We start from the raw sequence: 13,318 nt of genomic DNA on the forward strand, positions 1-13,318 counted from the left end.
ATGGGATTTGGTACTCTCAAACTGATATTTTGGTTCCAAAGTGTTTGTCCCCATGCAGATAATTCAGACATTTATACTAGTACTGGATATTTGTTTGAATGCTTTAACTATGAGCTTACCTGCCCGTGTACGATAGTAGTGGTCGTCTCCAGTGGCCTTTACTCCATTAAGGAGTTTAGGTAATGTAAAATTGTAGGCTTAGAGCAATTATTTTTGTATTGCACAGATACAGTTTGTTTATTCTGCCAGGCAAGCTTGGACCCGATCTCACCTAACTAGCAGGAGAAGGAGGTGAATAGGAATTTATTCCCAAATCAAAGCATGCAATCGAGTCTGCTTAAAGTAGACAATAATTCCTCATGCTTGTAAATCTAGTTTTAAGGTCATGAGTATCAATCTAAAACTGCCAGAGCCTCATGAAACTGTTGAACTACTCTGCCAGTTCAGATTTATTGAACTTTGCTTTGAAAGATTTACTTTGTTCTTGTAGACTTTCTGCTAGATGACATACTGTGTGTCTATTACATGCTTTAGACCGTTTGAAAGAAGTGAAATTGTAAGTGCTTGCATGTTACTGAGGATGAGGGGGGAAAAAAAGTACTACCGCGTGAGCCATTAGCAAATCTGATACTAATTAACAATAAAACACAGCTTTGCACATTTAACTCCAGCTTACATATTAAGTACCTAATGAACCAATCCTCCTTAAAACAGGTTTCTTCATTCTTTATTGTAGTAAATAGAGACTGATAGTTATCTGAAGACTTTTAGAGGGAGATTTAATATGTACACCAGCTAGGCATCAGCTTAGGCAGTCTGGATTCTATCTTAAATGAAGGATGGACACACCAAGACCAAAGTATTAGTATTTGTTTGGTTAAACTCAGTACCTGCCTTCAATAGGGAAGTATTTAATTCTAAAAGAACCCCTCCTTTTCTTAGTAAGTTAAATGATGCTGTCAAGAGCTCAGTATCATTTACACAGAAGCTACAGATGAAATTTCTTACATGTAGAAATCCAAATGTCGAAATGTTGACCTCGTCCATGTTGCTCACATGATCTGATATTTCTTTCAAACAAATGTCCACCCTCTCATCAAAAGGTGCAGCTTGTTTGCTTCATAGTATATTTTTTGATTTTCAGGTGTCAAACCCTTCAAATGTTCTCTCTGTGAGTATGCCACTCGCAGCAAGAGTAACTTGAAAGCCCATATGAATCGTCACAGCACTGAGAAGACGCACCTTTGTGATATGTGTGGGAAAAAGTTCAAATCAAAAGGCACTTTGAAGAGCCATAAACTCCTTCATACTGCTGATGGTAAGTGCATGTTTATTAAATCCAAGTTTATTTTAGGGTGATAAATACTGCCTGTACTATAGGACCTTATTAACAGGCATTTTTCAGTTGAACACTAAGTGCTACTTACAAATTTTGTTCATTCCCAGGAGACAGTGTTTGTGAAATAATTCAAAACTTTGCAAAAATAATTTCTGTGACAGACAGCTGTCTCTGGAATATTTGATTTTTCTGAAATTTTGTGTTGGCTTCATAACCGTTTATGCGATCCTAATAGGACTTTGGAAATACAGATAGTTCTGTGGTTAAGTCTCTTATTACTTTCTTCTGTGAGAATATTGTTAGGAGTAGCCCAGTAGAGGCAAGGCTGCTGCAGCTCTGTGTCCCCAGGTCTCCTCAGGCAGTGGCAAGCCTGAGCGTGTGTTCTCTACAGGCACACATGCAGCACATGCGTTTCCTCTGTAATTTTAATATTTCTGTGATGATAACAGAAAAAAAGATGCAAATCCAGAAAAATATCTTCTATAGTAAGTTTTGGGATACAGCAATAATTTATTTTTATGTGATTATCAAACTGAAGTAAATGGTTTAGCAGGGTAAGTTGTACAGACCTTTGTTATGACTTAGTGCCTTGATCTTTGCAACAGGGTTTGCATCATGCAACCCTGTGAAACCTCGTTCCACTCTTTACTGACCATTTCATTTAAACCAGTTTTTAGATTTGCATATTCATTAGCATCGTCCTTTCATAGAAAGCGCACAAGGCTTTGTTACAGCTTCAGAATATATGTGAAGTCTTTGAGTCAAAGATAGTTATTTGTTATATGTGTGCTTATATCCGTGTGTATAAGTGAAAGAGGTGATCCCTTTTACATTGATATGATACATATTATAGGACGCATATAGTTACTGTAGTATTACCAAAATTGCTGTAGTATCACCATGAGTTAGTAAATCCCTCATTATTGAAAAAGTACTTTCCAATATTTTGAAATAATTTGGTCAATCACAAGCAGTTGCTGCCCATACATCTAAACTTCATATGCAAGAATCACAATTTTACTTTCCAAAAGTGATCCTCAGCCAATTCCTGGCTGGGGGAAGGAGGCAGGTTGTATCTGAATGAAAAAGAAATTTGGAACACAATTAGACTATAAAGAAAAAAAAAAAAAGGGTTCTTTCTATGTTGCTGTTAGAAAATCCCTGCATGGGGTTTCATTTCAAAACCATTCTGTTTTGTTTTCACTATCTGGCATGTCCAAATAGTGGAATTCAGCAATGAAAGTTGAATTGGTTTTTACCTGTGAGTTAGCTCTAATTCTTGAATAAAATATATACATGTGTAAGTAATTGTTGCAATTTATCTGAGGCTGAGTTGAAATTTGGCACTGTTAAGAATGGCACTGTAGTCGTGCAGGAGCAAGCCTTGTCTTGATTTGGTTTAAAGGTGTGAAGTTAGTTTTAAACATTTAATTGCATGCAAGGAACTATATTCTTTTATCATCTACTGCTAGGTCAGACAGAAACCTTGGCTCTAGAGGCAGTCTTATTACCAGGAGGCTTTTTTAGCTGGCTTCAGACTCTCATCATGTTCTGCAATAACTGAGGTGACTGCATGTTCCTTTTTGATGCACCTCCCTTTTTGACTGATAGAAATGAACCCAAGACTTAGGTTCTTTTGCTGTGCTTTTTACACTTCCAAAAGCGTCCAGGAAATTCCCTGTACTGTTGGAAAATGCCCTTTGCCGTCTGTGGAGTCTTAAGGAATTTTCCTCACTAAGTCCACCCCAGTAAACTCTTCATGCATTTCAAATGCTTGTGAAAAATAAGATAACGTCGGTCACCAGGAATGTAGTATATGATTTGTCAAGGGACTCTCAGCCTCTTGAATGCTGACAGTTTCTCGCTGCCAGTGTCCCTTCCTATAGTGGCAGCACTTCAGAAGTTCTTACTAGCACAAATCTAGCGTTCTTCAGTTATTTCACAAATAAATGAATTTGAAAGATGTTTCGCTCTTTATGAGTCTTGTCTCCCTGACTCACGAATCCAGGCAGTTTTTGTTCAAATATTTGCCCTGCAAGGGCACTTTAACCAGTGGAATATAAAGCAGTTTTCTGTCTGCTTTATTCTTCTTCAGAAGACAGACTTCTGAATGGCATGATAGAAAACAATTCTGTAGTAGTCCAGGTGCATTACTGTTAGTGATGAGAAATAAACCAGGAAACCTGGTTTTCATTATTTTAATTGGATACCAGAAATTGTCTTAAGGTTTTTCTTAGCTGTTTTATGGAAACTTTCACACTCAGTATAAAATGCTTGTAACTTTTTAAAGCAATATCCAGAATCTAAAGAAACCTGGTCTTTTCAGGATAATACAGGATATTCTGCATTATTCTTTTCCATCCTTCATTCTGCTTTTTTTCTGCCTTTGGAGCAGTTTTTAGCACGTACTTATTCCATGCCAGTCAAATACAGTTTGCCATCCATGGGCATTTAATACAGGAATGAAGTCTTTCTGTATTTAATACACCTTGTAATTTGGCTGGAGGTAGCAGGACTGATAGAATTTTAAAGATGAAATATGGAGAAAGGGAGTATGAAACTCAGAGTATAGAAGGAAGGAAACTGTGTTATTTTAAATCATAAGGAAAAAAAGATTTGGGAGAGAGAATGCTTTGTCGGGAAAGTAAGAGAAACCTATAGAATGGTAATATGTTTGTGAGTTTTACCTTTTGCAAAGCCACAAACAGCAACAGATATTTCTCAAAAATGTCAGAGAGAATTCATTCCCATTAGAGAATCCTAAAAATGTATCATGACAAAATCTGACCATCTTGTCTTAAGGACTCGGGCTAATGATCTTAGGATCACGAAGTCCAATCTCTTGCAGAGTACAGGTGTAACTTAATCTAATAATTTTGCATCACATTTCTGCTGAAGTTTAGTATATCTTTTTAGGAAGGGCTAAGCAGACTTGATTCAAAGACTTCATATGACAGGGCATCCATTTGATTTCTAAGCAGTGTCATAGTTATTAATCATGCCCTCTCTTAAAAATATTGACTTTATTTTAGACTGAATGTTCTGAGCATCAGCTTTCATTACTTGAAATTCCAGTTCTTGTTCTTCAGCTTTATTGTTGCGGTTTCAGGTTGGAGGGTTCGTACCTGCAGTATTGATGCCTGACTAGAAAGGCATGTAAAGACATTGACAGACATGTAAAGAAAATTCAGATATAATCTTGTCAATGCAATATAAATGGCATTGACTTTATGTGACTGTATCTGTAAAAGACCTACTTACAATGCAGACTTTAAGCTTGCCAAGTACTCAAGAGACAGAGACTGTCTCAAATCTTCCAAAGACTTCTTAGGTTGGTACCTGAGAGAGCAATGTTTATGCTGGTCCACTCTATGGTCTTTGAAACAGTTGATGCAGAAGAGGAGAAGTCCAACAGTTACTTTAACTCCATGCATTGTGAGATAATTTGTGCCCAATTAAAAGAAAGAAATATGAATCAGCACTCTCCAAAAACAGGTTGCAGAACCTACTCATTATCCCTAGTGTTTGGTAGCCACCAGCGTGTAAGTCACCACATCTAAAGTGTGAACTCGTTCCGGTACGTGCTTTCTCTTGCCTTGTGTGACCGTATGGGAGTCTCAAGGTTACTGCAGAGATTCCAATGAGAAAAGACAAAATATCATGATGAACGAGGCAAGCAGGCATCATTCAGTCTGACGTTGATAAAGCAACTTGCAGAAGTGAACGGTCGAAACAAAAAACCTCTGTATTGTTTGCCATTCTAATCTTATTTTTGTCTATAGCATATTTTATTTCTCCCTATATCCATGGTTAAGCCAGTATAGAAAGCCCTTTTATGATAGTTTGAGTCAGTACTGGAAGAGTAGTGCTAAACACATAACCAAATCTTGTGGTAAAAATCATCAGTCATGTCATACCCTACCAGAAATATATCAAGAAAACTTGAAGTGGAAAACCCAAGAAAATTTAAAAGTATTTGAATCATAAGAATCCAGTGCTTGGGACAGAAGTAGGTAAAAACATGTGAACGTGACCAATCATCTGTATGTTAAGTGTTTCCAGATCTGCTTTGCAAATTGTGATTTCCTTCTTCCACTTAGGCTGCATTATAACGATTCTTTTTCTTCTTTCCCAACTGACTGTCCCAGGAGCATCTAGGCTGTTTAATGCTTATAATTTAAAGATGCCACTCGAGCCTTTTTTCATCCTTACTCTGCTCTTAGCTCTGTTTAACCAAAATTTTGCAGAGCAAGTGCCAGACTTCTGTTATCATTCATTGTTCGTTCTTAGCATTTTGGAAATTGTCTTTATGAGGAATTATAATTGGTAGTTTTCTGAACTTAAATAGAAAAATGTTATTCCGTTTTCTGCTCCCATTTCAGGAAAGCAGTTTAAATGTACAGTATGTGACTATACAGCTGCCCAAAAACCACAGCTCCTACGTCATATGGAACAACATGTCTCTTTCAAGGTAAGAAAACATATAAATCATGTTTACTGATAAGTCATTTCGAAATACATCGAACTTCAGACAACGGTTTTAAATCTGGCATGTTTTCCTGTTTGGTGATAATTATGGCATCTTAACATTTTAATATTTCAGGAATTTTGACTTCATATTCAGTCTTTTGAGATGGGGCTCTTTCGTTCATGGACAATTTGTAATTAGTTTCTTTACTTGCCAAAAATACACGTATGTTGCAATATAAAACAAACATGATTGGATTTTTTGACTGTCAGTCCCTGAGAGAATTAATCTGTTATATACCTTAAAATGTTCTGGGGAAGTAGGAAATCAAATCCCATACATCACTGTTCATTGCCCCCCTTAATTTTCTCTGAAAGTTTGCCAGTCTAATGTACTACAGATGAGTTCATATACTTGAAGAAAATTGAAGAGAATTAATTTTAAAATACCCCATTTATCTGAAACGTGTCTTGGAAAGGGTTTTGAAGATTGTTAATGGTTCTATGAAGTGTTTAGATTAGAGATATGGTTTATTTTAATAAATTGTAGTATGGTTTTATTCCTAAATTTCACATTGGTTCTCAGCATGATACGTCTTGATGTAATGAATTTTGAAATGTTATATTCAGGAAATAGAAATTACATCCTTTCCTTTTCCAGAAAAATCCAGTATTTTGTATGTATGAAAATGTCCATTTTAATGTAGCACTTTATCTTGGCAGTGAGCATATTTTTTCTGAAAACATCATACTATTTTCATATACAACATCTTCCATTATCTAACAAGTCATTTTGCTTCTATAAAGAGTACACTTCAGCCTTTCTTAATAAGTACCAATACTATGTACCTCCATAAAGCAGAAAGGAAGACAGTCTTTTGATTCATGGTTTAAATTTTGGAAGACAAGGCATATAAGAAAATGAAGCAAGTCATCTAAAGAGTTGATACATTTTGCACAAATAATTTTTCTTTCTTAAGTATGTAGTTTTGCTGTGGATGTATCTTTTTAAAAGGATTTTTTGTAAATGAAAATGCATCATTTTCCTTCTTTAATGGCTAACGGGATGAGTGTACTCATAATGCAGTTCTTGAAATGTAGCTGGTTCTGACCTCGGGATCAGAACTGTTGACTTGGCACCTCTTTTCAGTCCTCTGTCAGCCTGCATGTAAGTGTGGCTATTCAAGGCATTATCAAGAGAACTGCAAAACACTAAAATAGGTCGATCAGGAGTATTTGTAAAAAGGAGTTCAAAAACTGTCTGTTCGTAACACGTTGCCTCCTTCTGGGACAGCTGTTTGCATGCATTCAAACTCGGAGGAATGTCAGTAGTTAAACAACTTAATAATAATTTCATTCATCAGATTTCCAAGTCCCATGAATTTGCAATCCTGCTATCTGACAGCAGATAACATACAAGACATGCACAAGTTGGAACACAGGAAGTTCCACCTGAATATAAGAAAAAACTCCTTCCCTGTGCGGGTGCCAGAGCAGGGGCACAGGCTGCCCAGGGAGGCTGTGGGGTCCCTTCCCTGGAGACATTCAAACCCTGCCTGGACGCGTTCCTGTGCCCCCTGCTCTGGGTGTGCCTGCTCAAGCAGGGGGTTGGACAAGATGATCTCCAGAGGTCCCTTCCAACCCCTGCCATTCTGTGATTCTGTGATTCTGTATGTAGAGAGTGGTACAAGAACACAGCAGGTCTGTCTGGATTATTTCCTTGAAAAAAAGACCGTTTCAGCAAAAGAAAAGGATAGTTAGTACCCCTTTCTGAAAAATCGAATTGCTGAATGTTGGAGTACCCTCTGAACTGCAAGGTTAAGGGGATCTGAACACCACTTTTCTTCCTTATTTTCGCTGTTTGGAGTCTGAAGGAAGGTCATAAGTAACAAGCTTACAGGAATGTACTGGTCAGTGGACCCTGACTGCAGACATTGCCCTGCTTTAAATTCAGCTTCTGAATAAACGTTTCTGTACCAACCATTTTCTGCTGACTAGCTTTAGGTGGGCCTGGTTGCTGTGAATGAAACACTTTGCATCCCATTCTGAGGTACTTGACTTTTCCCCCAGGACTTTGGTCGGTGCCTGCATTCTTTTCCAGGACCCTGGTGGTTGTGCCAAGCTTCCTGAGATCTGTGACATACTTCAGTCAGGTTATTCTCAAAGGCTAACTTTAGGCACAAATGCTTGTTTTCCTAAACTTTTTTCTTTAGAAATGTCTCTCCCTGTCAGTTGAAGGGAGTCGTGTGTTCTTAAAAATTAATTAATTTAGTTCCTAAAACGTAAGTCACCAAATGGTCAGATGAATGCGAGTGCCAGTGAAAGGGGAGCAGTTGGGAGCATGTCGGAGAGAGAAGGAAGGGAAAGGGAAGACATCAACCCTGTCACATATGGTTATCTGTTAAATTAGGGTGTCTGTACAATCATATTGTACCTCCAGTTACTTTAGCTCTCTTACTACACCTTTTCAGACCAAAGCTTGCAACAGCTGAGTTATTCCCTTGTAGTAGAAAGTCTCCACGTGGTCAGACCTGTGATCATCAATTATGAAAACACAGTTTACTGAATTATGAAAAGTAGGTAATAATCTTACAATGTTGAGAATACCTGGTGTCTTGCACATGATAAAAAGTACCAAGTTTTATGTAACAGTTAGTTACAACCTCCATTTATATTGAATTTGGGCTGGTCTCCCTGGAAGATGCCTAAACCAGAAATGAACGTGGTTTCTCAGAGTCAAAACATTGCAGCCTAGACCTGTATCCTGAAGAGGTCAGGAAGTACATTCTAACGTTTTCCTTTTTGCCCCTAGCCTTTCCGTTGTGCACATTGCCACTATTCCTGCAACATATCTGGTTCCCTGAAGAGGCATTACAACAGAAAGCATCCTAATGAAGAGTATGTAAATGTAGGTTCTGGGGAGCCTGCAGCAGAAGCCCTTATTCAACAAGGTACATCTCCACCATATAAGACTTGTTTGTTTGTTTTTGCTGAAGCAAACTTGGTGTAAAGGTAAACTTTTGTATGATATTGTTCCTTAGTTTATTGGGCATTAAGTGATAAATCATTACTACTTTTTGGTAATTCTGAAATGGCCACCTTTTATCCTTCGTTCAGTGTCCTTTGTTCTTGGTTTCTAAGGGTGGATGAACCAAAGTTTTGATTTACCTTGCTTGTGCTATTCATTATTGCACATATTTATCATTTTCATTTGTTTTTTTCCTTTTGTAAGGGAAGTGTCACTATATGTTGAAAGGAATCAAAAAATTGGGGCCGTTGTTACATGTTTGCTTACACATATTTACGCTTTTCTTTTTCATTGGTCTGTAGCTGCAGTTTAAATCCAAATTTACTGTTTATGGTGCTCTTCATGTATATTAAGCACTATTTTTGTTGTCCTTAAAACCAGTTTTATCCAGCTCTGGATTTGCGTATTTTTAACTGATCATTTCTGAGTTGTTTATAGCTGTGGGTTCTTCAGTGCGAAGCTTGTGTAGTGCTTCTTATCGCTCCATGCCTGCCCTCCCCTGTGCCGCATCCCAGGTCTCTACTTCTCAAGGCTGTCATACTAGGCCTGCATTTCTCTACGTCACGTTTCTGTGGTAGAGGCCTAAATATCTCGTTCTGCCTAGAATAACTGCTTGTTACTGCTGTCTGTGTAAAACTTATAGTCCTACCACACAAAGATAAATAAAACTAATTAGATATATACACCTGGTCAATTAGAGAAATTGTTGTCACAGATAAACTAAATAAAGGCAAAAAGGGTTTGGGGGAGGATCAAAAATTCAAGATTAAGCGTCAGAGCTAATGGAATGCCAGGGGGGAGGGAAAATCAGATTGTAGTAGGTTTTGCCATATTTATATAGTAGCATAAAAAGTGATATTCCTGGCTGTTTCGTTTATAAATTTAATCCCAGATGAAGTCCTGTATCCTTCTGAAAAGATGGTCACTGTCACTAGATGCCTTATTCCTGCTTGATACAGGTATCACAAATAGCAACTCATTCCCTGCAGTGTCTGGGTGCTAGCAAAGGGAACATGTACAGCCTGTCTGACTCCCCTGAGTAGCTTTGCTGTTGCACACCGGGCAAGCGAACCAAAGCAAACAATTCAGTACACAGTCAGATACCTTTTTTGGTGCAAAGCTCCTTCATTGCTAGTGCCTTGTGTGGGGGGAAGTAGGGAAGAAGAGGGGAAAGCCAAATTAAATATTAAATTGTGTTGAAAATATTTTAATGGTTGGTAGAGTTGAGTTCCTTCCTATGTTTCTGATACTGTTAGAAAGTGTTTTCTTTTTTTCTTTCCTTTTTTTTTTTTTTGATTGAAACTACCAGTCTTATTATAATATCTTTTGGGATATTCAAAGTTTCTGGTTTTGCTGCAGAAGAATAGAGACCAAAATGCTGTTGTATTAGATAATGAATTAAATATAATTCTTCTAAGATGACATTATTTCTAAATAGTATTTCCAAATTATTCATCTAACACAGAACGTTTATCTATTAAAGGCATTAATCCATGATAAAATAATACTGAAATCATGACACACAGAAAGGCACTCAAAGTCTGAGATCTTGATGTTTGCACTATAATGGAGAAATGTATACTACATTAAGGAGTTTGAGCCTGTGTTATTTTTATGTGGCATTTCTTTGTTTCCTTTTTGTCAAACAACCAGGAATAATTTAAAAAGTAGATCGGTGTATACAAATTTCAGGGTAGGAATGTATAGTAGAATTTTATTATTATTTTCACAGACAGTGAAAGTTGTCGGGAACTTGCAGTTTAAAGAGGTCATATATGCTTTGTCAGTACTTGAAGCCTATTAACACTGTCTCCCACAGCATTCTAGAGAAGCTGGCAGCTCATGGCTAAGACAGGTATGCTCTTGGCTGGGTAAAAAACTGGCTGAATGGCTGAGCCTAGAGAGTTGTGAACAGAGCTAAATCCAGTTGGTAGCCAGTCACGAGTGGTGTTCCCAGGGCTCAGTGTTGGGGCCAGCTCTGTTTAGTATCTTTATCAATGATCTGGATGAGGGGATCGAGTGGACCCTCAGAAAATTTGCAGACAACACCAAGTTGGGCAAGAGTGTTGATCTGCCTGAGGGCAGGAAGGCTCTGCAGAGGGACCTGGACAGCTGGGATTAATGGGCCAAGGCCAATTGTATGAGGTTCAACAAGACCAAGTGCTGGGTCCTGCCCTTGGGTCACAACAACCCCATGCAACGCTACAGGCTTGGGAAGGAGTGGCTGGAAAACTGCCCAGAGGAAAAGGACCGGGGGATGCTGGTCAACAGCCAGCTGAACATGAGCCAGCAGTGTGCCCAGGTGGCCAAGAAGGCCAACAGCATCCGGCTGGTATCAGGAATAGTGTGACCAGCAGGAGCAGGGCAGTGATCGTGCCCCTGTACTCGGCACTGGTGAGGTTGTACGTCAAATACTGTGTTCAGTTTTTGGCCCCTCACTACAAGAAGGACATTGAGGTGCTGGAGTGTGTCCAGAGAAGGGCAACGAATCTGCTGAAGGGTCTAGAGAACAAGTCTTATGAGGAGCGGCTGAGGGAGATGGGATTGTTTAGCCTGGAGAAGAGGAGGCTGAGGGGAGACCTTATCGTGCTCTACAACAACCTGAAAGGAGGTTGTAGCGAGGTGGGTGTTGGTCTCTTCTCCCAAGTAACAAGTGATAGGATGAGAGGAAACAGCCTCAAGCTGCGTCAGGGGAGGTTTAGATTGGATATTAGGGAAAATTTCTTTACAGAAAGAGTGGTCAGGCATTGGCACAGGCTACCCAGGGAGGTGGTAGAGTCACCATCCCTGGAGGTGTTCAGAAAACACATAGATGTGGCACTTGGGGACATGGTTTAGGAGTCATGGTGGTGTTGGGTTGACAGTTGTATTTGATGATCCTAGAGGTCTTTTCTGTCCATAATGGTTCTATGATCATGTAGTCATGCTGGTGAAGGCAGAATTGTGCACTATGGGGAGCTTTGTTTAACTTTTTAAATATCTGAGCACTGTGAGGCATTATTTGTCCATAATCAGTCTTAGAAGAGGTACCTGAGATTAAATTCTGTTAATATGAAATTAAGGATCATATTTATAGTTTTTTGAACAAATAAAATAAATCATATGCTAGTTAAGTTTTCCTTCCCCTTTGGGATCCAGATAAATGCACTTCTGAAACAAAAAGCCTGTAAAGTTGTTGAGAATGCAGTAGTTTTATAATGAAGACATTAGAGTGAGATGAGAGAGAACAGCCTGTAATTTGTGCTGTGGTGGACGAGCTTTGTCCACCACATGGGAGCATTGGGCAATGATTAATGGGATGAAATATACCAAGTCCAAATGCTGGATTCTGCCCCTGTGACGGTGTAATGCCGGGCACAAGTCTAAACTGGGAGAGCAGTGGCTGGAGAGCAGCCCTGCAGGAAGGGGTCTGGGGGTGCTGGTCAACAGCAGGCTCCGTAGGAGTCAGCAGTGTGCCCTGGCACCCAAGAGGGCAAACCGCATCCTGGGGTGCATCCAACAGTATCACCAGCCGGCCGAGAGGTGACCATCCCGCTGTGTTCAGCGCTGGCGCAGCCTCACCCGGAGCACTGCGTGCAGCTCTGGGCCCCACAATTTAAGAAGCACGTAAAGGTCCTTGAATGTGTACAGAGGAGGGCAGCAAGGCTGGTGGCAGGGCTGGAAGGCATGTCCTGTGAGGAGCGGGTAAGGTCTTTGGCCTTGTCTAGTTTGGAGAAAAGGAGGCTGAGGGGCCGCCTCATTGCTCTCTGCACTTCCTGAGGAGGGGAGCCGGGGAGGGAGGTGCTGATCTCTCCTCCCTGGTATCCAGTGATACCAGGGATAGCAGGGGAGGTTTAGGCTAGACGTTAGGAAGCATTTCTTTACCAAGAGGGTGGTCAAACACTGCAACAGGCTTCCTAGGGAGGTGGTCAATGCCCCAAGCCTGACAGTGTTTAAGAGGCGTTTGGACAATGCCCTTAATAACATGCTTTAACTTTTGGTCAGCCCTGAGGTGGTCAGGCAGTTGGATTAGATGATCATTGTAGGTCCCTTCCAGCTGAAATATTCTATTCTGTTCTTTCCATCTCTGCATCCTTCTTTCTCTTCCCTTCCTTATACAGCATTTATATTCCTTGTGCCCACAAGTGCTGTGCCTGCTTTCTATGTGTTCACCTGCTGTGTGGAGTTTTAGAGCAGTAAAGGGGCTTCAAATCCATGCAGTGGCTGTGAGGTCAGTGCCTTTTATCAGGACTCTGCCATGAAGAAAGCTATGTTAGAAGGTGCACTTTTCCCACATGCAACCTCCTTTGCCAGCTCCATTTGCTGCTCTGTGTTGCATCCCTTGGATCTTACACATGGGCTCAAAATAAAAACACAAGACCTGCAGATTTCTTACCATACTGTAGAAATGTCAGTTTTTCTCAGTGCCTTGGCATCTTACTAGGGAAAAAACCTGCTCCTTGTGGGAGACTTGAGTTAATTAGGATTTGCATTTGGAGTTGATA

The 13,318-nt window shown here is 39.7% G+C and overlaps 1 protein-coding gene across 5 annotated transcripts in view; it reads left to right on the forward strand.

The window, feature by feature from the left end:
• Positions 1 to 13,318, forward strand: part of ZFAT (zinc finger and AT-hook domain containing) — a 96,078-nt gene that overhangs the window by 60,638 nt on the left and 22,122 nt on the right. For all 5 annotated transcript variants that reach the window (XM_064442047.1, XM_064442046.1, XM_064442050.1 and 2 more), the window contains 3 exons: positions 1,145 to 1,318; positions 5,722 to 5,810; positions 8,619 to 8,757. In XM_064442047.1, the coding sequence (XP_064298117.1) occupies positions 1,145 to 1,318; positions 5,722 to 5,810; positions 8,619 to 8,757 (402 nt within the window). The remainder of the gene's footprint in view (positions 1 to 1,144; positions 1,319 to 5,721; positions 5,811 to 8,618; positions 8,758 to 13,318) is intronic.

Source organism: Phalacrocorax carbo, chromosome 2 (assembly GCF_963921805.1).
Source record: "Phalacrocorax carbo chromosome 2, bPhaCar2.1, whole genome shotgun sequence".
Taxonomy (NCBI): domain Eukaryota; kingdom Metazoa; phylum Chordata; class Aves; order Suliformes; family Phalacrocoracidae; genus Phalacrocorax; species Phalacrocorax carbo.